The sequence below is a fragment of the Tauraco erythrolophus genome, chromosome 4 (assembly GCF_009769465.1).
Source record: "Tauraco erythrolophus isolate bTauEry1 chromosome 4, bTauEry1.pri, whole genome shotgun sequence".
NCBI lineage: Eukaryota > Metazoa > Chordata > Aves > Musophagiformes > Musophagidae > Tauraco > Tauraco erythrolophus.
Window position 1 is genome coordinate 29,909,921 of NC_141468.1, and position 26,958 is coordinate 29,936,878.

Genomic DNA, 26,958 nt, shown 5'->3' on the forward strand with positions numbered 1-26,958 from the left:
CATGCAAAGAATCTGTGTCTTCAAAGCTGTTGATTGCAGTGCCCTGCATTGCTGGAAAGAGATCTTCATCAGTTTAGGCAGCGCAAAGTTCTGGGTAGTGTTGGTTTTGTAGGGATTCATTCAGTGACCCTAGAGTTCAGCGCAAGCACGAAGTGTCTGCGGGTGCTTCTGGAGCTGCAGCAGAAAACAAGGGTGCACAGCAAATCTCTGCACTGGCCATATAACGACACATATTCTCTTTCCCTCAGCATGTTACATCTCACCCGAGATCCACACTCTTGTTAAACTGGCATGCAGTAGATTTCGTGTTTGGATTCTAATTTAAGAAACACCTTGGTTGTCTAACTTTCAATACGAGCTTTAGTCTTACTGGAGATGAAGGAGTAAACAAATGCATAAGAATCTGATCTGATTTGGGATGGTTTTACATGTATCTTAGACATATAATAAAATCATAGAATCATAGAATGGTTTGTTTGAAAGAGACCTTAAGGACGACAAATCAGAGCTTGAATTAACACTACATTATACTAACTAACTAGCACAAAGATCTCAGTTAAGACAAGTAATATCATGATTTAAGTAAATCCTAAATACACATGTGGTTTTTAAAACCTTACATGAGATGTACACCTTCCTTACATAAAACAGGGAAAATCTAAACAGATTTAAGATTTTATATCAATATATTAATGGAATATTATTTAATAACTTTAAGGCTTAAATCAAAATAATTAATATTATATTCATTACTGCATGGCTTAATCTTTTTTAGATGACTAGAAAATCAGTTTAAGGAAACATAATTAAAATAATTCTAGACATGTCACCATAACATGATTAAAAACAAAGTAGGTACTGCAATATTGTATAAAAATATAGCTAATTTAAATGCAAACCCCTTTTATGGGCTATTTATCTCTGCTTATGTATGTTAAGGGAAGTTTGTTTAAATGACTGAAATTTTTTTGGGGGAGGAAGAAGGACTGCAAAGCAAGTCTTACTATTATTTAGCAAATATTAATCATGCTTACACAGAGGCCCCTTGAGAAAAATTTATTGCAAGAAATTTGTGACCAGGCATGCCATAAGAAGAGGAGAAAGCCACAGGGCTGAAATGACAGTAAGGTTTGTGTATGCAGCGCTCCACTGGTAGTTAAATTGCAGGAATGTGACATTGATTTGAAATGGGAGCTGTTTGAAGTAGCAACTGTCAATCTCTGTAATCAAAGGATGGCCCAAAGTCTTACTCAATTAGCCATTTTGGCATGACCACTCAGTTTATAAAGTCCTACCAACTCAAAAACTGATCTGTCCTCAAAAGGCACTTCAAGAAGACTGTGCGGTTTGAGGACAGTGAAAAGACATCCAGGACTATAGCTTGGACTCTATTTTGTGATTTTTTTTTTTTTTTTTCCAAAAGTGCAGCAATGCCTCATTTGACTGACTGTACTAATTACAAGGTGAGCTAAATGTGGGTTTAGGTATGAGGGAGTTTCTGTTGCTATTGATATTACTTGAAGTTGGTTGGATTATATTTTTCTTTATACATTTATTTACTTTTCAAATACAAAAGAGTATATCCACTGTGATATTAATTTAGAGTACATATACGCGTGTAGATTTGATTGTAATGATCAGTGATTTCAACAGAGATTATTCTTAAATAAGAAGAGAAAAACGTGTAGCATGCTTCTGGTCTTTTCTCAGGAGCATGTTTGTCTTTTCTATATTTTTCTTTGATAATTATTCAGAAGGTTTATTTGGCTGTGTTAGGGGAAAATAGTACACAAATAAGAAATGTGTAAGGGTGAAAAACTGAAAAAAAAAGATTTAAGGTTAATAATAATTCTATCCAAGTATTATTAAAGTTGAATCTATTGTTTTGAATGTTTTTTAAGTGAACACATGGGCAAATACTGGTACCAGTAACTTGAAACTTTAGCATTTACTTCCATTCCCTCCCAGGTACAAACACACTTGGAAAATCAGTCTAGATACCACATACAGCAAAGCCAGAGGCACCAGGTGAAGCAGTACCTGACCCTCGATACCAAGCTGTCCAGCCAGACGCTCTCCCTGTCCCACTCCCACACAATCCAGCCCATGGGAGTGACCTCAATTTTAAGAAACGGACACATGCCTCCAGTCAGCGATATTGGTGCACCAGAAAGCCCTGTTACGAAGCTGCTGGCCCTTGGAGGAGAACACGAAAATGCGGTAGGGCCGGGCTGGTGACTGGAATGGGGAAATGGGCTTTGTGTACTTCTACAAAAACATTACATGACCCATGTTCATGGGGCTTCCAGCTGCAGCACTGGCTTCCTGAATCCTTTTGGATAACGTGGATGATTGTCTTGAATGCCTGTGAAGGGCTTATGGCATGATCAGGCTTCTAAGTTACTGCCAGTTAAAATGCACTCTTGCATCTTTTTATCTATGTGTCATACATTGCTGTACATTTTCTGCAAATGTGCTTTGCAATGCAAAACTTTTTTTTTCCAGATGAGAGTTATTTCTGTCTAAAAGTATTATCCTAGCTGCATAACAAAGTTAAATACTGATTACCTTAAAGATGTAACTGAAAGAATTGCTCATTCATTTTTCAGTTAGCTGATGTATTTATGTATGGGTTATCTTGGGAAAATTGGCATAGATATGCTAACTTTAATGCCACCATCGATTTTAATAGAGGTACAGCTATTATACATTGTCAGATTCTCAGCCAGTGTGAGATGTAGATCATTATGGCCTTTAATACTTCAGTAGATTTCAAGAGAGAGTTCTTATTAGGTAAAAGGGGAATTTCTACAGTAATAAGAAATGGAGATACTGTATCAGATTTTAGGCTTTAACGAAACAGAGGAATCTTAGAAATACACTGTGACTCATTTAAGCATTTGAATGTTATGCAGCTAAACATGAGGAAACTGAAAAAAATAAACCCAGCACTTCCCAGAGAGCTCATCTGTGGTCCTACCATTCCTTCTGCACTGACAACTGACATTTTATGTCAGGTTTATGGATTACTGAAGTCATTGGTCTGCAAAGATTGTTTTAGATGGCCTTTGTGGAGGTCTCTGTGGTCTCTTTTGTGCTGTCAAGTGCAGCAGCATGCTGGAACCATTCTCAGGTAGCTTGGGTGCCTGACCAGGAGCAACTGCTGCCTGCCCTAGTACCACCCTCTGTCCTCGAGAGCCAGACAGCTGCTTGTAAACCACTCTCCTGAACTGTGCCTGCTGAAGACTGGTACAGCGATAGTTGCACAGGCCAAAGTTGTTGTAGGCACCACTCCAATAATTTGAATAATCCCATCCCAGAGCCTCAGGGAGATGACTGGCACAGTGTAATTTCCTAGTTGCAGTTGTGCCCTGTGGTCCAGTGTAGGCTGTAGGTAAATAATATAAGTAAATAATGCATAATACAAAATAAGTAAATAATACAAAAAAGTAAATAATAAAAAAAATACAATAAGTAAATTATACAGATGCAATGCATCATACAAAATAAGTCGTATATATTATTATACAGAGCCAACACACGGGTCAGTGCACTGAACTGTATTAATTCATATTGCCCAATTGTTGACATTTCCCATAATCCTTTTGGTCCAGACGGCACTTTCCTAAATAAATCTGGGCACAAGCCCTTGGACAGCACAGTCTGATTTTTGGAGAGGGAGAGGAGTGTGCATATGAGCTGTGCTGGGCCACGTGGCCTAAAAGTCTGTGTTGAAAGGTCCTTGTCCTGTGTGATACTTTCTTTTATTGCATAGGACCCTCTACTTCTCCTTCAGCTACAGCTTTTCAGACAGCTCCCAAGAACTGCTTGAAAAGCCTCAGAGAATGAGTCAACTGCTCCTGCCAACGGTAGAGTGAACAGTGACAGGTTCATCATGGAATCTTTCCCAAAGTTGTTTTCCCAAAATTATCATTGAAAACTCATGCTCTACCTTGTCCAAATCTATTTGTGTCTATATGCCTGCAAAGTATTCACTGTTTCATCCCAAGTAATTAATTAGCTATTCCATCTGCTTCAGTAGCTTTTTGATTCAGATTAGAACAAAAGTGAGATCAGAAGGTTGACTGGAGAAGTATTCAATGTACTGCCAAACACAACACAAACCTCTGCTTGCTGAATCTTGAGGGCAGTGTGTAACACCAAATCTTGAATGACTCACACTCTTGCAGAACCACAGGTTCCTTTCAGCCTTCCTGCACCGACGTAACAATACACTGTGGATGTGAAACATTTGACGAAGGTGGCAGATCACTGTTACAGCTTAGCAATGCACTCCTGTCATCTGATCTTGGTGTTGCAAGAAGGGGTTAAAAAAGGGGAATAGGCTGGTGTTTGGGAGGAAAGAAGTAACTTGCTAAACCACAAAAACTGTTTTCACAAGAAGTAGAAGTGTAAATATTGTGTAAAAGTGCTTGAATTATTTGCATTTTAAGGTATAAACTTCTGAAATTCAGTTTTATTGATGTAATACACATTCAAGATCATTTCCCCTGTATTTTCAGAATAACATTGTTTCCATTATTATTTGTAATGGTTGGTCTTAAAATATTATTTTATCAGATGGAAGAGGTGATTGAAGACATAATCAACATGGAATCAAGTTTTAATGACGAAGGGATAGGTTGTTCTGAAACTCCTCTACTAATGCAAAGAACTGTAAGTATTTTGTGGAATTTCTATTTGTAATAGTGAATTTCATTGAGTGATTTGAGCACGTCGCACTTCAGATGCTAAAGGGGTACTATCAGTGGAATATTCTCTTTTCTTTTCAGTTGTTTGTCTTTTTGACAAGATATATTACAGGAAGGATTCCAATGTGATGGGACACCGCTGTTTTAGGTGGTCTGAACAGCATTTGGAGCTCTAGCCCAGCACCAGGTCTGATGCATAACCCATTAAAGGCACTAATTCCCATGCAGGACTATGGATACAGGGAGTCTCTAGACTCTAGGAGGCCTTTTAAAGTTTTGCTTAAATATCCTTCTACTTAATATAAAAAAGTCAAAGCTTCCTCATGTAATAGTTTCCACAGTGTAGTAGTTTCTCCAGCATCTTATGCTGAAGCAAGGATGGGCTCTATTTCTTGATTTTCATAAAGGCAACTTAGGTGAGTAATTTCAGGAAAAAAGGTGAGAAATGTCATTTTTCAGATTGAATGCTTTGCAGGAATAATTGTAACAAACTGTAATAATTATCTAATGTCATTTTGTAAAGAAACGACAGACGATTAACAAAGGCTACTTACTTTTTCATATACGTTACACATTTAAAGAGGAAGAATGACCTTTTCTGGATACAATAATGCATAAAGCATTATCATTTGTGAAAACAACACCTATCAATAACTGTAATGCAATACAGTTTACATAAGGTGTGTTCTTTGTGCTCTCAACCCTGATTTATCTTGACAATCATTTTCCACAAATTTTGTCCTCAGAGTCTTAAAATGGGTACTGATAAAGGGAAACTTCCCTCTGGTCAAGGTAGAAGGATTTTTCACAGGCTTTGACAGTCTACAAATTTCATTTCAGAATACAGAGTCAGGTTCTTGCTCTTAATCACCCACTGGAGGAACATCTTTTTCTGACTACAGAACATCACAGGCTACAAAAATACATTAAGACATAAGATCTCTACGCCTCTGTGTTGCCCACTACACAGTCCAGTATTAATGGCAATTAATAGTTCCATGAATAACTGGCATTTGCGTGCCAGCTAGATAACTAATACAGTCAGTCTGATTTATACATATCTCAGTACAGAACATAGCAAATAAATGTTCCCTGGGGAGTGAATTAATATTTTGGCTCAAATTAACATGAGGCAGGGGAGGATCCTTTCAGGTGTGGTACAGTGGGATGGTGATGAGAGGCATGAATTTTGGGTTTTGGATTAGACTCACACTCCCGCAACATCTTTTAAAACTGGATAATGTTAATCTATGCTAATTCCAGCCTCATTAGCCTTTATATTCAGCCATGAAGGACATATCTCTCTCAAATGCATTGAATATCCTATTCTTGATGAGCAAGAAAATGCGCAGTGACTTTTAGACCTAGCTGGTATCTTTCTTGCAAAGATTTGAGACCCCTGCGGTGCCTATGTGCCAGGTAATTGTGTTTAGATTTTTGTTTGCGCTGAGGAAATCACCAGGCTGCTAGGCAGGCCAGGGAATAGTGCGTATTTCCAAATCTGTCTGTGCAATATCATAGTAAGATGAAGCCTGCCTTCAACAAGGCATGGGAACTGCTCCAGTGTGGAAGCCATCAAGCAGTGTCTCTACCTCTTCTGTCTTCTCTTTTGGCAATGTGTACTCCAAAAACATATGGAAGAAATGTGCAGAAAGAGGTGGTTTCAGGCATTTAGCTTGTGACTCAGGGTTTTATGGCATCTTTCAGGTAACATCCTAAAATTTTGGTCATAAGATACACAAGCAAGAAAGATAGACAGGTAAAAAATATGTTCTTTAGATCCAGTTTTTCACCATCACAGGAGGGTTTCCCTGCCCATAGCAGGGGGTTTGGAACTAGATGATCTTTGAGGTCTCTTCCAACCCTAACCATTCTATGATTCTCTGATTCTATGACATTTTGTTTATCTGAGTTAAAAATGCATATGCTACAACAGTGTCAGACTAGAAGACATGATCAGGAATGTGACAACATGAGAACAGGAACTGGGGTTGTGCTGTACTTAAACAGAGATTCATATTACTTCTTACGTACTTCTGCACAAGCTGCCTGGCTTTGGTGGCTGCCATTAATATAGAGTAGGTGAGATTGCCAGCGAGACCAGCCCATGTGCCTGGTCGATTTGGTGTTTGCTTCCTCCTTACACTTCTCCAGTGTAATGCTTAAATGCTTTTAGGATTGCATTTTAGATTTTTCCCTTCTTGGCATTGTCTTGAGTTTGCCCAAACTGTGCAAAGCAGTCTCTCTAAAATTCTGAAAAAATTTGAGTGTCCATGTTTTCTGAACATGGAGAGGTTTTTCAGCAAAATCTTTTCTTGAACAAGCCAATTCATGAAGCCATTCTCTTTTCTAATTTTTCTCAACAGATAGTGGCTGACATTAGAGGTTTTGCAGTGTTACCTGTTGTGTGTTGCAGTGAATTAATGTTTGCTTTAGTTAGATGCACCCATGTACCATTTTAATGGCACATTAAATGAGGACATTGAATTCTATGAGACCACTCATGTGAATAATTGCTCAGAGACTCATTGTCTGACCCCGAATTAATGAATTACAGTCATGTATTAGTAGAATCAGAGAAGTGAAAACAAGAGCATTCTTCCATCTCTCATTAAAATTATTACAGCTTCTGAAGAGTGGGTTGTCTGGCTTTATTGTGTTTGGCCCAAATTCATAACTATATAAAACCCTCTGGTTTTGTGTGGCAACTTAAGAATTGCTCAAAGTAGGAAATTCTCTGACTGTGTTTCTATCGCTTTTAAGAGTATCCTAATGGTAGAAACCTATTTTTTGTAATTCTTTTTTAGAAGTTGAGTTAAAATATAAGACTAGGTCCTCCCTGTATGCAAGAGATCTTGATTCTTCTGAAAGTATTCGTAAACTCAGTTATATCTTTGTCCAGAAAACATAGCTGAAATAGAATCATAACCATTCTTATGAACTATCACTTAATGAAAATTGTTTGTTCACCATGGAGAAGGTAGGATTTAATAAAGAAAACTTGAAGATGACACCAATTTAAAGTCATTTTTCCTTGTCATAATTTATTCTTATGAAACTCTTTGCTAATAGACAGCAACCTATTTATTTACATTATAAGAAATACATTTCTTCTCTGAATATCATATTAAGTGACAAGTTTCTTCCTGACATTATAAGAATCATTAAAAAAAGAAACATAGAATATATGAGTGAGTGCCAGCTAAATAATGTTATGTATGTCAGATATGGTGACAGACATTTGAAAAATAAACATTTTTTATTTTATCAGATTTTTATCTTTATTCAAAATCCTCACAGTCTATTCAACATTCTATAATGAATTTAAAGTTTATTAGCTTCCAAATGTTCAGAACATAAGAAACGTAGATGTGCAGATCTGTTAATGTAAAGAATATATGACACCATCGTTAAAAGTTTGAGGCAAGTTCTAAAAAGCTGTGATCCATGTTCCTTTTAATATCTGAAAAAGGGAAGTTGAAGAAACATGCTGAATCAAGGGAGATATGGAGAGCATTAGTCACAGTGAAGAGAGCCAGAAAAGAGCAGAGTTAAAAAATAAGATCTCTGTGCTTTTCAGGGTTGGATTTGACAGTGTGACCTAGTGAACCTCTACTTGTTACTAAGTGTTGTTTTGTTTTGCTAATATGTGTATACAGCCTTAGGACTCACCAGAAAATCCAGTAATTTAGCAAGCATAACAGTGATCTCTATGAAAACATTTGGCATTTTACCAGTACTTTCATTCAGAAATAACTGCAGTAGCCCAGATAATCACTGTACAGCTACTGGGATAATGTCCTCTACTTGACATGCAGTCCACTAAAACTTACATCAAAAGCGTTAGGAGATTGGCTTGGAATGAGAATAAAATGAGAGGATATTAATGTTCTGCAAGGGCACAGGCTTCTCTTGCACTGTGCTGGATGGGATAGGCTGGAAAATAATCTCATTTTGTAAACATTTTCAAGGTTTCTAAGTTGTCTTTTGTTCCAGCGCAGAAGAAAACAAGAGATTTTGGAAGTATTCTTGTAAGAAGCCCAGGGAGAGAGACTCTGTAGCAATTAGATGGCTGGTGGTGGGAGCTGAGTAGTGCAGAGTTGTGCTTGGGGCAGAGCACTACCATAAAACTGGACTTCAAAAAAACGCCCTGCTGTGGCCCAACTGGTGATCTACTGGGTCAGGTGGGCTCACTCTTTCTAGAGTAGTAGGTATTGAATGACTAAACGAAATGGAGTAGTTCTTTTTGGATCACTTGGGAGAAAATAGAAAGCTTATCCATGGAAAACCTTTTGGTTGTTTTTTACCATGTCCAGTAGTAAATAGAGCCAAGAAAAGATGTTTCTATGTTGATTTATTCATAACATTTAAGAAATGTTTTCTTTAATCATTCCCCTGAATGAGCTTGCCAGCAGGAATGTTTCCTGAAAGCAATGGCTTCTAACCAATAGAAAGCACAGGTATTATTATTATGTATGGATAAAAGCACCGTAAGTGTGATCTGAAGAATTTTTCTCACTCAGGGAATAGCATAGCTTTGGTAGTCCTAGACAAACTGGAACAAATAGCTGCTAAAACAAGTTACTTCAAAAAAAAAATCTGCAAAAATTTTCCAAAATTATTCTTTCCTTTAAAGGAAAGAAATACTTAAAGATTTGAAACAGCATGAATTCCTTCAACAGTTCCAGCTCTAACTGCATACTGAAATCATTATGGTGTCACTGGTACTTTGAAGTTCACATCACCTCAGAGATTTAGAGCTGTCACAAACAATGAATCTGTTGTCGGGAATCTTGTCTATCGGTGAATCTAACCAAATGTCTTCAGCCCTTCTTTGAATCTGACTTGCTGTATATGGTATCTGTATGCTGGGAAAAGAAGAATTAAAAAAGTAAGTTATTGCTACTGGTGCCATTTTAATGGAATTGCTCCTCAGTTGAAACTTGATTTAATTATTAGATAATCAGAGAATAATTACATAACATTAAAACATTACGTTGGATAATAATCTATCATTATTTGTTATGATTAGAAGCAACAGCTAAGGTGCAGCTGGTCCCACAGATCCCATTGCTAGTCGTCTCCTGGTTGGTGGTGTAGGAAGAAACAGAACAGCTCAGATCTGAATAAGGGTAGAAAGAAAGAATGAACTACCTGCCGTGGTCTGTTCGTTTACTGGGCCATCTCCATAGGACTCTAAATTCAAGACAGTCACTCTTTCCCTCTGCACGCTAAGGAGCTCCGTGTTGCCCAGCACTGTAACAAGGAAAGATGTAGATAGATTCTTCTCAGCTTTCACATCTGCTTTGCTCCCTCCTCAAGACCTCAGATTGCTGTAAGATAAAAGGGTCTCTAGTGAAATCATTAAAAGGCCTCTGTAACTGACTGGCTGTAAAGACTGGGGGAGAGAGGGGAAGCAAAAGCACCCGGCCATGCTGAAAGGCAGGGATTTTTCTAGCTGAGCCGGTGGGCCTGCCGGGTGCAGGGAATGGCAGCAGCACAGGGAACACTGTGCAAAGGGACCATCTCTCTAGGGATCCTGCGAGGGCTTCGCTGCTTCACGCCCATCGCTTCGTTTCGTACGTTCACAGCGTGCTGTTTCACTAAGATTGGGAACTACAGTCTGCTTCCGGTCCACTTTGGAGTCAGTTCCATTGGGATTGCTCTGCTTCTGTCAGCCTTACAGGGAAACAGTTTATGGAGACAATCCTCGGTTGCCTGAGGCTCATTTGAATTTTGTCAGCTACTTTGGCATTTGAAAAAACTTGGTGTTGTACAGGCACGGACTGGAGGTTAGATCAGGACAGGACGGGATAAATGTTTTCCTTCTTTAATTTTTAGGATTCTGTTAACTACAGCAGATACGAAGTGCTGATCTATTAACTTGATTTTTTAACATTTGATTTTATGGAGACACCATTTATTGATAAAAGCAGAATGCAGTCTGTCTGTGAAATCTCACTGCTATTACAAGGTCTTTGAGGTCACATTTTCTCATCATGGCATTAATAATTTGTATTTGTATTAATTATTTGTCAAATACTGATGGTTATCATATAGATGGATTACAAGAACTGCTGTCTGTCCCATTCCCAGAAATCACACAGGAAAAAGAAATTCAAGTAGGTATCCTCCTAAGTATTTTATTCAATAATTGCTGTGATTATTCAATTACGAAATAAAACCAGGTTTCCATTACAGTTGCCTATAGTATTGCTGATCTAGGCAGCCCCCTGCTGCATAATCATGAGTATTTTTTATTTAGTGAATACTGAAGTAGTTTGGCAGCCTTTGTAAGTTTATAAAATCTGCTAAAGTTCAAAACCATTTTAGAGAAAGGGCCAGAGTAAACATTAACAACCTCATTTGCTTTGGTTGGGTAACTTGAAAAGGCTGCATAACATCAATGAAAATGCTTTGTCAATCACATTCTACACTAGATTAGTCTTAAAGTCCAAGGAAGAATCAAAGTTCACCTAAGTATATCAGCTTCTGCCTAGCACTCCTGATATTGTCTCCAAGTTTAACGAAAAAGAAAAATGAAGGAGAAAGAACAGTCAGTAGCTATTGAGGAAATAATAGACTCCTCAAAAATAAAACTGGTGAGCAAATATTTTCTTTGTCTTTCTTCAATAGTATAAAGGTGCTAGATAGTAAATCGTGTCTTTCAGTTGCAGAGAACTAACAATGAAATGCACAAACTGAGAACTCCTCAGGCCTGTTTTCTGCAGCTGGAGTTGTCTTTTGCTATCACTGCCACTGCTGCTTTGAATGTCATACAGGTGCCAGATGGAGATTTGTTTTCAGTATTTCACACAGTATAGTCATTTGAGGCTGAAATGGGCAGTGTACAGCTCTCTTGCATGCTCTAGGTTCTCCAAATATATTGGGTGCAAGTGTTTGCAATTTACCTAATGCTGTAGAAAACGACTTCATAACATAGAACATACAATACCTTGGGTCTTTGAGAAGAACTGTGGTCCACTTTTACACAGCTACAGCACCTCAAAGCTGTGCAAAATGCCTAAATAGCTCATCTCTGTCTCTAACACTGTAACAGCGCAATTTCCAATAATCCTTCCCTATTTTGGGGGTAGACCTCTCTGGCTGAAGGGAGCCAGGAGACTCAAGATTCATGCAACTGGAGTGAATTTGTTCATAACTATGAAACGAAGGAAAAGTTCCTTTTTTCCTCTTTGGTTTTCTCTTCTGGGAAGGTAAATAGACATAAATGGAAGTATTACTCTCAAATATACAGTTGTTTGTATGTAAGTACCTCTTACAAACATGGTCTTCATCTCAGAGCTTGACACATGTTGAACAGAGATAAGAGAAAAGGGTAGATAAAACAAGTTTCTAATTCTACTACTATGCACCCCTCACTAATTCTAAGCTCCTGTGCATCAGGATTTGCAAGCAAACTCCTGCTGTTTGGATCACCAGGCAGATCCTCGATTCTGTCTTATCCCAAAGTCTTGATGTGCAGCGTGTGGCTGTCTGTATACAGCAATGTAAGACCTGAAGTCCTTAGTAGATAACAAGTAATAGAGAAGGCTACATTAAGGTCCTTGGAGTCTGTAACATATAGGTTATGATCAGTTCTGGAACTAAACTTAATGAATTTGTCAATGGCATTTACATAGGTTGAATAAAAGACTTGTGAGGTCAGACACAACAGTGGCCACTTACTTTATTCTCCAGGCACAGTCAAGCTTCTTAACTGCAAGATAAAGCTAACTTGTGGCAAACAAAGATTTCTCAAAGGCTATTTTGAGAAATACACTCCTGAAAGATATAATTGATTTTCTTAGCACGTCCTTCTCCATCAGCCAAGGCCTTCTATGACCTTTAATATATGGGTACAGTAGTTTATGAAGTAGTTAGGTATGCATTTATATCTACATTGTAAAAAACCACTTGTGAATATATCTGAAATCAGCTGTTACAGAAAGGAATTCCCACTGAAACAAAAATCTACAGGATACATGTTAATACATCTGAACACACTACAACACAGAAACCAGTAAATAACTTACTGTAATGTATTCAGATACTTAGCTGTTATGTGAAATGTAAGAGGATATAATGTAAAGCATATAATATTTATATAAAATGTAAGTACTGTAATAGAGATGTTAGTATCTATATTTAAGAGAAAATTATGTTTTCACTTGTCTTTCAGCCTCAATTTTTCATTTTTCTTGTGTTTTTGTGCTGAAGTTTATTCATTGTTTTTAGAGGAAGAATTTGAATGGTTTGTTGTATGCGTTTACATACGGTAGCCAGAGAAACAGAAGTTGTTGGATGGAACCAGGAACTAGTGCATCAGCTAGTGTTACTAGTGAAATAATAATCTTGGTAAAACAGCTAACAAAGTTGTCACTCAATTGTCATCTTTGCATTTCAGAGCCTGGAGTATAGTGGGGCAGTATTCCTGTGACCTTTGATTTCCAGTTGCAAGTTGGATGTTGACAGTGTCACAACACCACTTCACTTTTGGTCTATGTCTGTTATGTTAGTTTTGTAACCAGAAAAGCCAAGAATAGCTAAAATGTATAGTTAAGAGATGATAACTGAAAGAACAGAACTCTCCTGCAAAACACTGATTCTCCAGAAAATTCCTTTGCTTGGTCATATTTGATCAGACATTTATCTAGACAATGGACTTCTATGTATATGATCAGGGCAGGAATGTACTGTAACTGGGAATATGAACAGAGTTCATTTTTCTCTGATGAATAATGAACCAGCTTGATGATCATTATTTGAAGATAAAAAATGAACCAGTTTTCATGCATAATATATAATATGTAATATAATATATCTGAACATTAAGTCCCTGGTTGAGGAGTGTGTAATTATGAACCATGTTAAAGATAAATATAGAAGGAGATACAATTTTTTCAAAGGAAAACAAGACTGAAAAGGGAAGCATTTGCTTTTCTGCTGCTCTTTTTCAATAATCAAAGAGGAACAGGGACATTTTGGGTATTAGTTATTACTAAAGACCATCTATTTTCAAATATAAGTATTTTTTATTATAATTACAAAAGGATTTAAAAGATTTAGCTGTGAATGGGATCTTCTTGTTCTAGATTCTAAAACCAGTGCGCCACAACTTTTTCAACAGTTGACAGTGTAAACATATCCTTATACAGAGAAAGGATATCATAGCTTATGTTCAACTTCTAGCAACGCAGCAATTGCAAAAGAATGCCAGAGGCTGAACTCCACTCTTCTGAGTACAGAACTTGTATTGACCCACAAGATTATTCAGCCTGTCTGCAATACCTTTGAATTAGATAAAAAGTCATAATTTACTAAAACACATATTGAAGACAAAAGAATTGCTCCAGTTTTACCCTTGTCAAAAATTGGAAACACTTCACTATACCAGATATTACTATTTAGAAAAGGAATTTGCAATGACTGGGTGGTTATATAATTATTGATCAACTCACTATTTGGCCAAATTCAGTGCAGATTTTGAAGTTCATCTGCAAACTTCAAAGACTGAAAAATAGATTTGTTTACCTGTGATGAATAAACAGGAAAGAAACGACAAGTAATTAAGTATGCATTTTTTATGTTTTGTACCCTAGTAACACAAATACTGAACAACTTTTACTTGATGTGTAAAACGAACTATGGGCACAGTTCCAAATCTAGATTTCTACATTTGGGATGCATACATGGGATAATAGTATAAAAACTTTGTAAAATCCCTGCTTTGCTTTTTAATAAAAATAAATAAGCAAGAACTACATTGAGAGGGACAGGTGCTAACATATTTTTTCGTGGCTAAGAAGAAGTAGCCTCATTTTACAAAACTGTTCTTTGAAGTGATGCTATCAATTAGGTTCATAAGAACATTATTTCAGTGGGATATATTGGAGGGGAGGAATAATAAAGTATTGTACTAATATTTCACATGTGAGCACTTTATTCTAGATTCAGTCCGAGCAAGTACTGATTTTTATCAAGCACTAACAGAAATTTTGTCTTGCAGATATAGTACTCACCCTTTCAGGTTGGGCAACTACATAGTTTCTCCTCGTGACTAGCAAAGCACCGTGTATTATGCTTCCCTTTTATTTGAGTTTACCAAGTCTGTAGGTGCAGTACAGGCAATCTGACCACGTGTAATAGGGCCAATGATCCTCAGCACTCTCTGTACTGCACAGCAACTGCTCTGGATGTATGTCATACTTCTGTTAACTGCAGGAAATATAGACATATAAACACACTTGGTGAGTTGCATGTCTGCAGTTACTAACCGCAGAAGAGGGTAGCAAAGGAAGTTTCTGCTAGCAGGAATATTCCTGCAGCTTGCTTCCCACTTGCCCTCTTTTCCATTAACTCTTCTGATCTGGGCAGAATGAAGACCTCTAGTAGAGGCAGTCTGGTCCTGACTTCCATATTTTCTGAGGGCATCTTGACCCTTCTGATCATACACGTGGGCTTGAGAATATGACTGTGAGGAAATAAGACCCTGAGAGAAATGATAGCTAGAAATAAGCCTCCACTAACAAGACAGTCCATCTCGCTGCCTGTTCTCAGGCCTCTCAAGGGAAAACAGGCTAGCTGATGAATTGTCTTGACCTGTCAGGATAGTTCAGATGTCTTTGGTGAAAAGCTCTTGCTATTCTAGGCTTTAGCCGTTTTAGGTAACTAGAACATGTAGGGTATCTGCTCTTTAAAAATGCATATAACCTCCATCACTTCCATGATCATAGAATGGCATAGGCTGGAAGGCACCTCAGAGATCATCTAATCCAACCTCCCTGTCATGGGCAGGGACGCCTCTCAACTAGACCAGGCTACTCAAGGCTCCATCCAACCTGACCTTGAACACCTCCAGGGAGGGGGCATCCACAATTTCTCTGGGCAATTTATTCCAAAGTCTTACCACCCTCGTATTGAAGAATTTCTTCCTAACATCTAATCTAAATCTGTTCTCCTTCAACTTGAACCCATTTCCCCTTGTCCTATCAGTGGACACTCTTGTAAAAATGATTAGCGACATCCTTTTGGATGTATGGAAAGCTGTTTGCTACTGGAATTAGTCTTTCTAGCTAGTGCTGCAAATCCAAGGTTTGTTGATTGTAGCCTCATTTATGAATGCATATTAATAAAATGCAATATAGATTATATAGAAAGTAAATGAACAGAATTCTTTTCAGGTTAAGAGGCAAGCTAAAGAGATGATCGATTTTGTTAAAAGAGAAGATATTAATGAAATTCTCCAAGAATCAACCCTGATTTAATATTTTGTTAGTGGTCCTGGTACAAAAAATATGTTTATGCTGATGAAATTTACTGAGGTAGCAAAAGTAGAAAGTATTGCCGACACAAAGGAGGATGAGGATATCATAGAGGAAGAATTATATGACTGTGATGACAGAATAGTATAAATGGAAGGAATGTAATAGCACTGAGTGCAAGGTCATTCATTTAAATACTAATAACAGGAATGTCTGCAGTAAGCTGAGAGCTCATTAACTGGAGATGACAGAGAAAGATCTGGTTACATTAGTTGCTTAGAGGGTGACTATAAGCCATCAAAATGATGGGACTGCAAAAAGGAGATAAATATGATCTTAGGATCCATCACGAGAGAGATTTCCAAGACACACAAGGAAATATCCACTGTGGAATACACTGGGTACAAAACTTTCAGAATGCTGTAGACAAAATAAAGGTTTCCAACCTTCAGAAAAACTAATTCAAAGCAGGAAAGGTAGACAGAGGCCTATTAGGACATATCATAGCATGGGAAGTCTGTGTAAAGAAGCCTATTAAACTTAGCAAACTAAAGGCTTAAGTGAGATATGGTAACTTAAAATAATCACATGGGGATATTAAACAATGAACTATATAAGTTAAAGGAACACAAAACCAAAAAACAATTTGTCTAGGAATGGAAATAGAAAGTTTTTTAACAATAATTTGTGATCATTCAACTTTTGGAACATATTCCAAATAAAAATATTGGAGATGCGGAACCTGATTGATTTTAGAAAGAGTATTATTGGTTTATGAAACAGATTGTGTGATGATATGTTAAATGAACCCAATATCCAGGAAACGCTTTCAGGTCCAGATGCAGAATTACCACACTTAGCTGAATCTTTAAATTAAGAAAAATCTACCCGACTTTGGAAGAGGATTGGGCTGTTATTTTCTAGCTGTGCAACATTGACTGTGATAGAGTTATGATCATAAAATCACATAATCATAGAATGGTTTGGGTTGAAAGGGACCTTAAAAATCATCCAGTTCCAAACCCCCTGCCATGGGCAGGGACACCTTCCAGTAGGAGATCCTTACAGACTTGAATGTTACTGTTAGACAATGTATCATGGTAAGATTAGCCAAAATGGAAAAATAATTAAATAATAAGTGAACGCTATCTTGACATAGAACTGTCTAGGGACTGCAGGTGAACAGGTACAGGCAACCCAAATCCAGATATATTTTATTATTGTATTAAGAATCCTTCTCTTCCATTCCTGGAAGATATGGAAATGCTGTTTGGTTTAAGCCTTCCTTGAAATAACGTGATGTTTACCAATAGGTGCCATGCTATGGGATTTGGAATACCACATTATTTCCCTTAAAGAGACAACGTTTTTCCTGGCTTAGTAATGTTTTCCTTAAAAAATAAAAAAGCATACCTTGGTGTCAGAGAACACAAATTGTGATCACAGCTGTCCACTGCTAAACACCCATGCAAGTAACAAACCCTTACTATCTGCCACATGCTCCTGCGTACAGAGCAGACTCAAGTACTGAATATAACAAACTCCTCTGGATGAGACCTTTACAGTACTTGTCTTGGGCACTGCCAGCAAGCACAAGGTCATAGGCTCTTGCAAGGTGCTGCTGGGCTCAAGCCAGGCACTCGCTCAGGTACTTCAGCTGAAGTTTGCTTTTATAATTGGTCTAAACTTCAAAATTGAGTGTCTTTCAGGACTGAGCCCCGTAAATGGGAATTCTCATGTTCCAGTCTTTGCACACAGGCATTGAAGATCCCACGACACTTTATACAAAAAAGAACGTTAACCTCAGTGTCCTTGCCAAATGCTAACTTTGTTAATTACAGTCTGCTTTCTTTAATTCTCCTTGCAGTTTTAATTAGATATGGTATTATTCTCTTCCTGTACCACATTGTCACTGGTTATTCCCACTTAACCATTTGCTGTGTTAAAGGTTGTTAATCTTTTGTCCAAAGCTGACTGCATTTTAGAAGCAGGAAAAACGGCTAATTATATACTGCTATTTTTACTATGCATGGGCTCACCCCTTACAAGTCACTTGCATATAAATTCTCAGACACATAAATATGTGTATCATGAACGGAGAGGTTGGAAATTACGTGACTTACCAGGACTTCTCAGACAAACCCTGGTGCGAACCAATATAGCTCACTATACCTGCAGGATAAATAGATTATGTCCTGGGACTTAGGAATTTTTATACCCAAATCTCTGTATTTCCACATCTCTAAACTGAAAGCAAGAACATGCTTTTGACACTGTATAATCAGCTGGAGTTTTAAAGTGCTTTGGGATTCACCAGGTTTGACAGTGCTATATAATTGTAAGATCATCATTGTAGACATATCATGTAATTATGTCATTGCAAATGATTTGTACTTTTAGCAAGATTGCATTGGATTTTTGTAAGATTATGTCAATGTATATATTTATCTTGTAATGTAGAACTAGAAGATAATTGAAGCCTCAGTACTGCAAAAACTTTTCCCACTTACAGGACATTATAAGAATTAAATTACATTTTGACATATGGAGTTTTAGTGCATATCCAAACAACTAGATGTATTTTGACACACCATTTTGATAATATATTATGATATATATTTTAATTTTGTAATTTAAAAATCAGTTATTTCCCAGATGCCTAAATTTCTAAAAGAGCTTCCTGTTTTGACAAATGAAAAAAGTATCTTTCCTCATAGTGTACAAAAATCTTCCAATTTCTCTTTTAAGGTTATTCTCAGCGTTCAGTAACATTAGCAAAGAAATTCCTTGGGATTTTCCACGGTTAATGTAAATGCAGGGATAGCTCAAGTAGAGAGTTTCAACAAAACAGTCTGATACGTTTTTCACTTTTCTTTCACTGTCACTATTTTTAAAACTCCCCCATAATGAGAAATGTGAATATTCGTCAAGAAAGATCCAGTCTAGTTTGCTTTGTTTCTCTTATGTGATTTTTAAGGTAAGAGTTTCTTTGGAAATTTTCACATTAGGAGCACAGTGAGGTTTCATGAGAAGGTACATGTGGAAAGCCTGCAGCAGTCACCCCAGGCTTCCTTCGGAGTCAGTAAGAAGAAACAGAGGTGATTCAGTTCACTCCAAGTGTCCAAGACAGGTCAGATTAATCACCTTCTATTTCTTCTCCTGATCCTGAATCCTGACATTGAGAGTTATTCCTCACGCACTAATTCATAGCAGGTTTTCCCATGTGTCACCATTTCTGTAGGAGAACAGTGACTGTCAAAGCTAGTCTAATTTACTGGTGCTTTATACCCACTTTGCCCTTCTGTAAGTGTGATAATGCTGTGCTGGCTAACTGAGAATGAAGACAGTGTCAAAGGGAGATCATCAGCTGCTCTGTCCACAAAGAAGCCACTTACCCATTGTCGTGGCCACTGCAACGTACTTGAGATTTCTACTAAACGCACAGGAAGAAAGAGGCTATTAATAGTGTGATTGGCACAACTGCTTTTGTACTGAGCAGAATCACCCAGACAAATGCTGAAGGGAGACAGCAAACTGAAGTCTGGAAGAGATGTAGATATGAAGGAAAGAACCCTTTCTTGTGTGTCCTTTTTATGGCCAGATGAGTAAGCTGCTTGTTCTGTTATCCAGCCCTTCAGTGCACTGAGAGAGATGATGACAGACTTAAGGAGGGTCAAACCTGCCATTCTCTATTTCCTAAGAGAAGTCTTCCTATGGATTATTAAAAATGGTCATATTTGTCACACCTGTGAATATTTCAATGGGAAAGGCAGATTCTGCAGCCCAGAAATTAGTGCTTTCAGATAGGTAAATGAGTGAGAATTTTGTAGGCTCTCTGTGACAGTGCTGTTGAATAGGGTTATTCTCTGATGTCCAAGTTCTGGAGAATAATTTAGGACAGTTAACATTAGACCAAAGTTTCTCTTTAATAGTGCGGCAAAACGCTGGTTTTGACACTTTCAGTGATAAACACATAAGTGAATTATTCTAATTAGTAAGGTTATAGGACTGTAGCCATCAGTAAATGAATGTCTTGGGTTTGGGTTTCATTTTCATCATCTCCACATGGAGTTAAGACTCTGCTTTCCAAATGACTGATAAAAATTGCCAAATGATGAGGGGGAAAATGCTGGAGACCATCCAGGCAGCTGAGTTAGATGGAAGCACCTTCATCAACTGTGTAATCAAATTCAACTGAAATGCCTGCCTTTGGCTTTAAGTTGAGTTTACTCACCCTCTTTTGAACTCTCACACACTTCTGAACTTTCAGGTGTTTTGGTGTCGCGGACCGCTGGTATCTCGTTCTTCAGGAATCACAACCCAGAAGGTTGTTGTGATTCCCCTCGTATATCAGAAGGCTTTGTTTCGCTCCAAAGGTCTATACCGCAATCAAAGGCTTCTAACAGAGAGCTTCAAGATACTGCTCTCCAGGGGCTCCTATCACTCCACTCTCCAGGAGGGAACTGCCCCACTCCCTCTTGGGAGTGCCCCGCCTTTAACCATCCATGAGTCACGTGGTCTCCGGCTGACCAACGTGACTCACAGCACCTGTCCTGACGAGGCACAGGTGCTTTCTATTGTAGTAGCCCATGTAGCAGCCAGAAAACTTCCGCAACAATTCCCCCTCTTTTTTTGAAAAAACATCTAATGACCTTTAGGGGTTCTTAACGTTCCAATCCCATGTACAGCCACCGTGTCGGATACCTTTAAGACTAGGATCATGAGGAAGTGATTCTTATATTTTTTTATCATACCAAGTTGGCGGTGGATATATCCATTGTTCTGATGATGTTGGATACATCCACCCTGGCTGTTCTGGCTGCTTTTCCTGATGGTTAACCTGCGGTTGCCGTAACATTCCTTCAAAGGGTTGTCGTAACATTCCCTCAGGGCTCTTTTCTGGACTGGTCTGCGGCTCCCGTATTGCTCCCGCAAAGAGCTTGCTAGGGCTGTATGTCACGTATTTCTTAGTTCTTCTGTTGTCATTTTTTGACCGGCCGTTGGTGTAAATCCTTGATCTACAGTTTTTTGCAAAATGGCCCATCTTTCCACATTTATAACACTTCAGTTTCTTATTATATGAGGCCATCAAGGTGGTGGCTAGTACAGTCATTTCATGCTCTACAGACCCGACCTTAGCACACGCAATGACCATTTCCTCTAGAGAGGGGTCCCCTGGCAGTACTTCAATAACTCTTCAGCAATCAGTGTTGGCATTATCCCTTGCCAGTTGTTTTGTCAACAGGGCCCGTAGATTGCTGTCATATACTTGTTTTTCTATTGCCCCTCGTAATCTCTCTACAAATTGTAGGAAAGGCTCCTTGACCCCTTGTTTGATCGTGGAGTACCTTGCTTGGGGTTTCGCCATTTCTGTGGTGCGCATGAGGGCCTGCATCCCTATTTGTTTGACCTGCTCAAGAACTTGGGGATGCCATTGGGCTTGTACTGCCGGATTGCTAAATACTTGACCCGTTCCCATCAGGACATCTGTACCAACGGCATAACATGGGTCGCCTTGAGGTAATTGTATATTGTGTAGTGCCTGACGATCAGCCAACTGCCTCCAAGTGCTCATAAAAATGGAGCGTTGTACTGGCTGGAACATAATCTGAGCCAGATGTTGAAAGTCATACGGCACCAATATCTCTAGGTTTAGCAATCGCAATAATTGTGTCACTGCTGGGGAATTTGGCCCATATTGTGCTACTGCCTTTTGTATATCCTGTATGACTTTCCATGACCAGCCCAAGTGTTGATTGGGCTGGTTAGAACCCGGGAGGGCCAGTTCCACAGGGAATACACTCAGCCTTCCCCCCATTTCCATCATGGATAATTTTTTATTACTGACTGGTAACCCCAAGACTTGAACCAAGTCCCAGTCCCCAGCCTCCATTGCTTTCATTTTTACCTCGTTCCAGAAACGGACTGGGTCACGAGGTTGAACTGTCGCTGTAGGGGTTCCCAAGGGGTCTGGTTCCAATAAACAGACAGATTCTAGCGACTTTTCCCTTGGTGGAGAAACCGGTGGTAACTCCCCAGCTGAGCTGTCACTTGCTTTGGAGGTTTCTCCTAAAATCTCTTTTGCTGCAGGGGGGGGGTCATGGCCTGCTGCAACATCTCCACCACAGCTGCTAACTGCTGGGATACTCCTTGCAGCATTGTCATGGCCTGGCGCACTAGTGCTGGCTGCATGGCTCGTACCTGTGTCATATATGTTGCTGGATATGAAGTTGCCGGGGGTGGGGCCATTAGATCAAGCGGCGGAGCCGTAGGCGTGACACACCCTGAGGAGGAAGGGGGGGCTGCTCGGGCAAAGGGTGGGGGGCGCTCCAATATCTCCTGCAGGGTGGGGCAGAGTCCCTGCATAGTCCCCGCAACTTTATTGATCTCCGTGAACAGTGAGGATACATCTAATTCGCTGTCCACACTGTCTGGGGCCAGTCCTCCTTCAGACAGTTCATTGTTTCCTTCATACCCTTCACTTGCTGATACATAGTCTGTTAATTCATCTTCCTCCTTTTCTGCCACCCCCTTTTGAATTATATTATCCAAGGTCCTCCATGTACACAGCAGGTCAGTATCAGTTAAGTCCTTTTTTCCAAGGACTACTTCACAAAGTAGCTTATATCCCAACTTTTTCCAAAGTCCTAGGTTAAAGGTGAAAGTAAGGCTGACTAGGTCTTCGTGTCCCGCTGCCCAATTAAGTAAATTATATAAATCTTCATTACTTATATTGGCCCCCGCAGCCATTCCCGCAGATTTAAGGAAAGTGAAGGTCTGATTCTCCTTGACAAAATTCTGGCCCATTTTAGCTCCCAACAGCTCACCTTGTTCCAGGTGTCTAGGTTGAAACAGCAGTTCTCCCCCTGGTCTTAAACTTTGCTGGTCTTTAACACCACCACAATTCACCTTGAGGTCCAGACGGTTCACGTTTCACCGAATCACATCGGGGTCACCAATTGCCGCGGACCGCTGGTATCTCATTCTTCAGGAATCACAACCCAGAAGGTTGTTGTGATTCCCCTCGTATATCAGAAGGCTTTGTTTCGCTCCAAAGGTCTATACCGCAATCAAAGGCTTCTAACAGAGAGCTTCAAGACACAGCTCTCCAGGGGCTCCTACCACTCCACTCTCCAGGAGGGAACTGCCCCACTCCCTCTTGGGAGTGCCCCGCCTTTAACCATCCATGAGTCACGTGGTCTCCGGCTGACCAACGTGACTCACAGCACCTGTCCTGACGAGGCACAGGTGCTTTCTATTGTAGTAGCCCATGTAGCAGCCAGAAAACTTCCGCAACATTTTGGTATTATTTTGTCATTACCAGCTAAGCTGGCCACTCATGACCTCTTGGATTTGGGCTTTGTTGTTTGAATTCACACCTTTGTGAATAGACTAAAGAAATTTAACTATATTTTGAGGAGAAAATGAAATACTGCTTGAAAATTTGAAATAATCACTGATGAATCTCATGTGTTTGTGTCAATCTGTGGTTTACAGTTCTGTTTTTTTCATGAATGATATTGATAATCTTATAAATTAAAAAGATTCCACCAGTATCATGCAAGTTATTGAACTCATGTACACAGCTGTGTGGAAAATGTAAGATATGATAAATATGCATTTCTCCTTTGATATATTATTTATTTGATATTATTTTCAGCGGTTACTATTTCCTAGCATTTCACAAAAAGCGGTAGTCTAAACCACCTAACAGTTTTATCCAAAGTCTACTGGAACAAGTTGAGAAACCACAGTGTAGGAGTCACAATGACTCTCAAGTTTTTATATGAGTACTAAATATAAAAATTCTGTATTCGTATCATTTCAATAAGCCAAATTAATTTACATGAATGTTGGAAGTTATTAAATATGTGTCTAGAGCTAATATGAGTTCACTCTTGTAATATGGTTATACTATCCCTGGAACAAAGAAAATGGAAAGTTAAAGCTGCAGTGAATTCTGTAATACTTGTCAGTTTACCACTCAGGAATGAAACAAAGGTGCTTAACGTGTGAATGCGCTTAGCGTTCAAATCCTGCATATTAAACATAACTTGTTCTTGAGTAGTACTCAACTGAATTCCAAACATTCTTTAAAAAAGTATTTTCATTGAGAGATCAACTATGTAAGCAGATTTTCAAAACTGACTTGGTGTTGTGATTTCTAATGGTATTTAAGAATTGTCAGTTCTCCTAGTTAGTAAACCTCTACAAAGTACTTCAAAAATTAGCATGTTATTTATGTGTATTCAAAAAAATTTCTGATTGCTTCAGACAATTTGATAAAATTTTTAGCTAATTTAGAAAAAAACATTCAGATTTAATATAAAAAGTCCAGCAATCACTGCCATGGAACAATTTCACACTGAGTAAGTCATTGGGAGAGTGTCTCCATTCAGAATAACTTGTGAATCTCACAGTCTCTACAAGAAGAGAAATGATCAGGATCTAAAAAATACTGGTTCCCAGCAGACCTATGGTTGGTGTCTTGGCGACCTGCCTGAAAAATTCCAGAGTTCTTCAAGATCCATGGGTCCATATCTGTAAAAACATGTTTTCTTGTCTACGAAAAGCAATTTTCTTAAATAACTCCTAATTTTCTTTCATTATTTTCTGTCTCAAGTCAGTAATTTTACTCACAATTTTCCTCTTTTTTCACTCACTTTTTCCTTCTTTTTGTTGGCCAAGTGGACCCAAACTTAATGGCTGAGTCCTGGATGTTGGCCCCAAAAGAAAAAAAAATTGTCTGCACAAACTTTTTATGCAAGATAAAATGTAAAAAAAATGTTACTCTTATTGCCTTAGAATGCAATAAGAATGCAAATCTTTTTGTGGATCTGGACTTGGACTCTTTTTACAGCTGTTTTCACATGAACATAGAGAAATATGTAAGATAATGATCAATGTTGTAAGGTTGGTTATGTAGTCATAGAAACTGAGAAAAGCCTGAACTGTTCTTTACTAAACTTCTGCATATTTTACGATTGTTTCAGATATGTAAAATTATTAAAGTAAAATTAATATTTAGGTAATCATCTGGAAACCGTAGAAACATACTTTAGCCTTACTTCTCTTTAAGTGCCTTCAATGGGTTTACTTAAATAATGTTATATTACCTTTTGTAGGTAATAAAGATAATGGTATACATGATCATATACGATATACATGTTAAAACCATTAGGTTATCTGGTCTATCCTGACAACAGCACAGTTTCCTTCCTTAAAACATATTCTTCTATTTCTGTTGCAACTATTGCATCTAACTGGGTCACTGAATCTTTATACTGCTAAACCAGGCACACTATGAAGTACCAATTCAGAGTTCAGTAATGTGGTTAAAAAATCACTGGGGAACAGGTCAAAACCAGCAAGGTTATTTTTACTTTCAACTTAATTCATGTTTGAAGTGCAGTTGTGGTAATCTTGTTATTGGAAAACACTACGTCGAAGTAATTAAAAACCAGGCACTGGGGGCTATATCCTGCCACCACTCTGCATCTGAAACCCACACAAACAGCAGTTAGAAAGCTGCTTGTGGAACAGTGGCAGACTGTGACTCTTCACTTTCAATTTTACTTAATACTACATAATGGCAAACTTTCCCTTTAGACACATATACATACCTCCTTCTAAAGAACACCAGACTCATATTCAAAGAAGCTTGCTCTTTGAATTACGTTTTTTTTTATCTTTTAAGTCTTTAACTTATTTTTTTTAACTTACTTTTTTTTTTTTTCTTATTCTTCTTTCCTCCCCCTACCCCTCAAGCTATCTAGCAGCATTTTGGATATATATAACAGTGACCAGGGAATGGCAGCAGCTAATATGGGTCTCACAAATGCTTCTTGCCCAGCTAATCTACCAGTAAAAAGGGAAGTCACAGGTAAAGAACTCTGAGATTTTAGTATTTTATAATTTCAGAAGTGATAGTGTTTCTCTTAAAAGTTTAATAAATCTTACTCAAGAAATAGATGTCCATAACTAAATTCCTGAGAATTTTGCAGTTTGTAGTTTCATTTAAGGAAAAGAACAAAGACTAAGGAGAAATGTTTTCTTTCTGTTCTCCTCTTCAGCAACTCAGAAACCATGTTTTTTTATGAACACCATACTTCTAATAAATCTAATTATTTTAGGAAACATAGTGGATTTTTCTACATGTTGGCTTTGGATCAATGGTATAAATAAATTATCATCCATTAAATTTGTTCCAGAGTAGAACAAATGGTTCTTTTAAAACCTTACAATAAGGCTATTCAAGGTAAATCTATATTAGTGGATTAACAACTTTAAAAGTTACATTCAATTAATCCAAAGAATGCTAACAACCATGTACAGTTTATTAGTGTCACTCAGAGGAAACAGTGAGTTTGTTCAATAACTTACAAATCTGATTAACTCTTGCATTATGGGATATACAAATCCATATTCACATTAGTGTATTGTAAGTTTTATCCTGATGTGAAATACATCAAATTGGAGAAAAATACTCCTCCATATCATGTCTACGTTCTTACATAAAAAAGTGCAATAAAAAAATCTGAAGTAACTTGCCAGACTTGCTTAAATAAACAAAATATTAATAACAGGATAATAAGAAAATCTTATTATTTTAATAACAAAATATTTATTTTAATATTATTATTTCAAAAACATTATTGATATTATTATTATTGTTTTTAATAATAAAAAGAGTAATGAAGTAAAAAGACCAGAAAGTTGCTCTTGGTGACAAGAGGCCATTCTGAAAACATGAAAGAAGTATTGGAACTGCGACTTAAAGACCGTTTTAATAAATGTTACTTTCTGTCAGAAGCAGATACACGCGCAATGGCAAAGGAGAGACAAAAAAAGGATAACCACAATCTCAGTAAGTATATGTTCATCTTCCTTCTTATTAAATGGAATGTATAGGGAATGCAGAAATAATATACATTAGCTACCATGTCTCTGCTCTTCTAGATCAGCATCTTACCAAGGTAATC

The 26,958-nt window shown here is 38.0% G+C and overlaps 1 protein-coding gene across 1 annotated transcript in view; it reads left to right on the forward strand.

Moving 5' to 3' along the window:
• TFEC (transcription factor EC) overlaps positions 1-26,958 on the forward strand; it is a 98,740-nt gene that overhangs the window by 57,848 nt on the left and 13,934 nt on the right. Inside the window, exons 2-5 of the mRNA XM_086609824.1 lie at positions 1,969-2,220; positions 4,582-4,677; positions 25,745-25,859; positions 26,787-26,843. Of these exons, the coding sequence (XP_086465950.1) occupies positions 1,969-2,220; positions 4,582-4,677; positions 25,745-25,859; positions 26,787-26,843 (520 nt within the window). The remainder of the gene's footprint in view (positions 1-1,968; positions 2,221-4,581; positions 4,678-25,744; positions 25,860-26,786; positions 26,844-26,958) is intronic.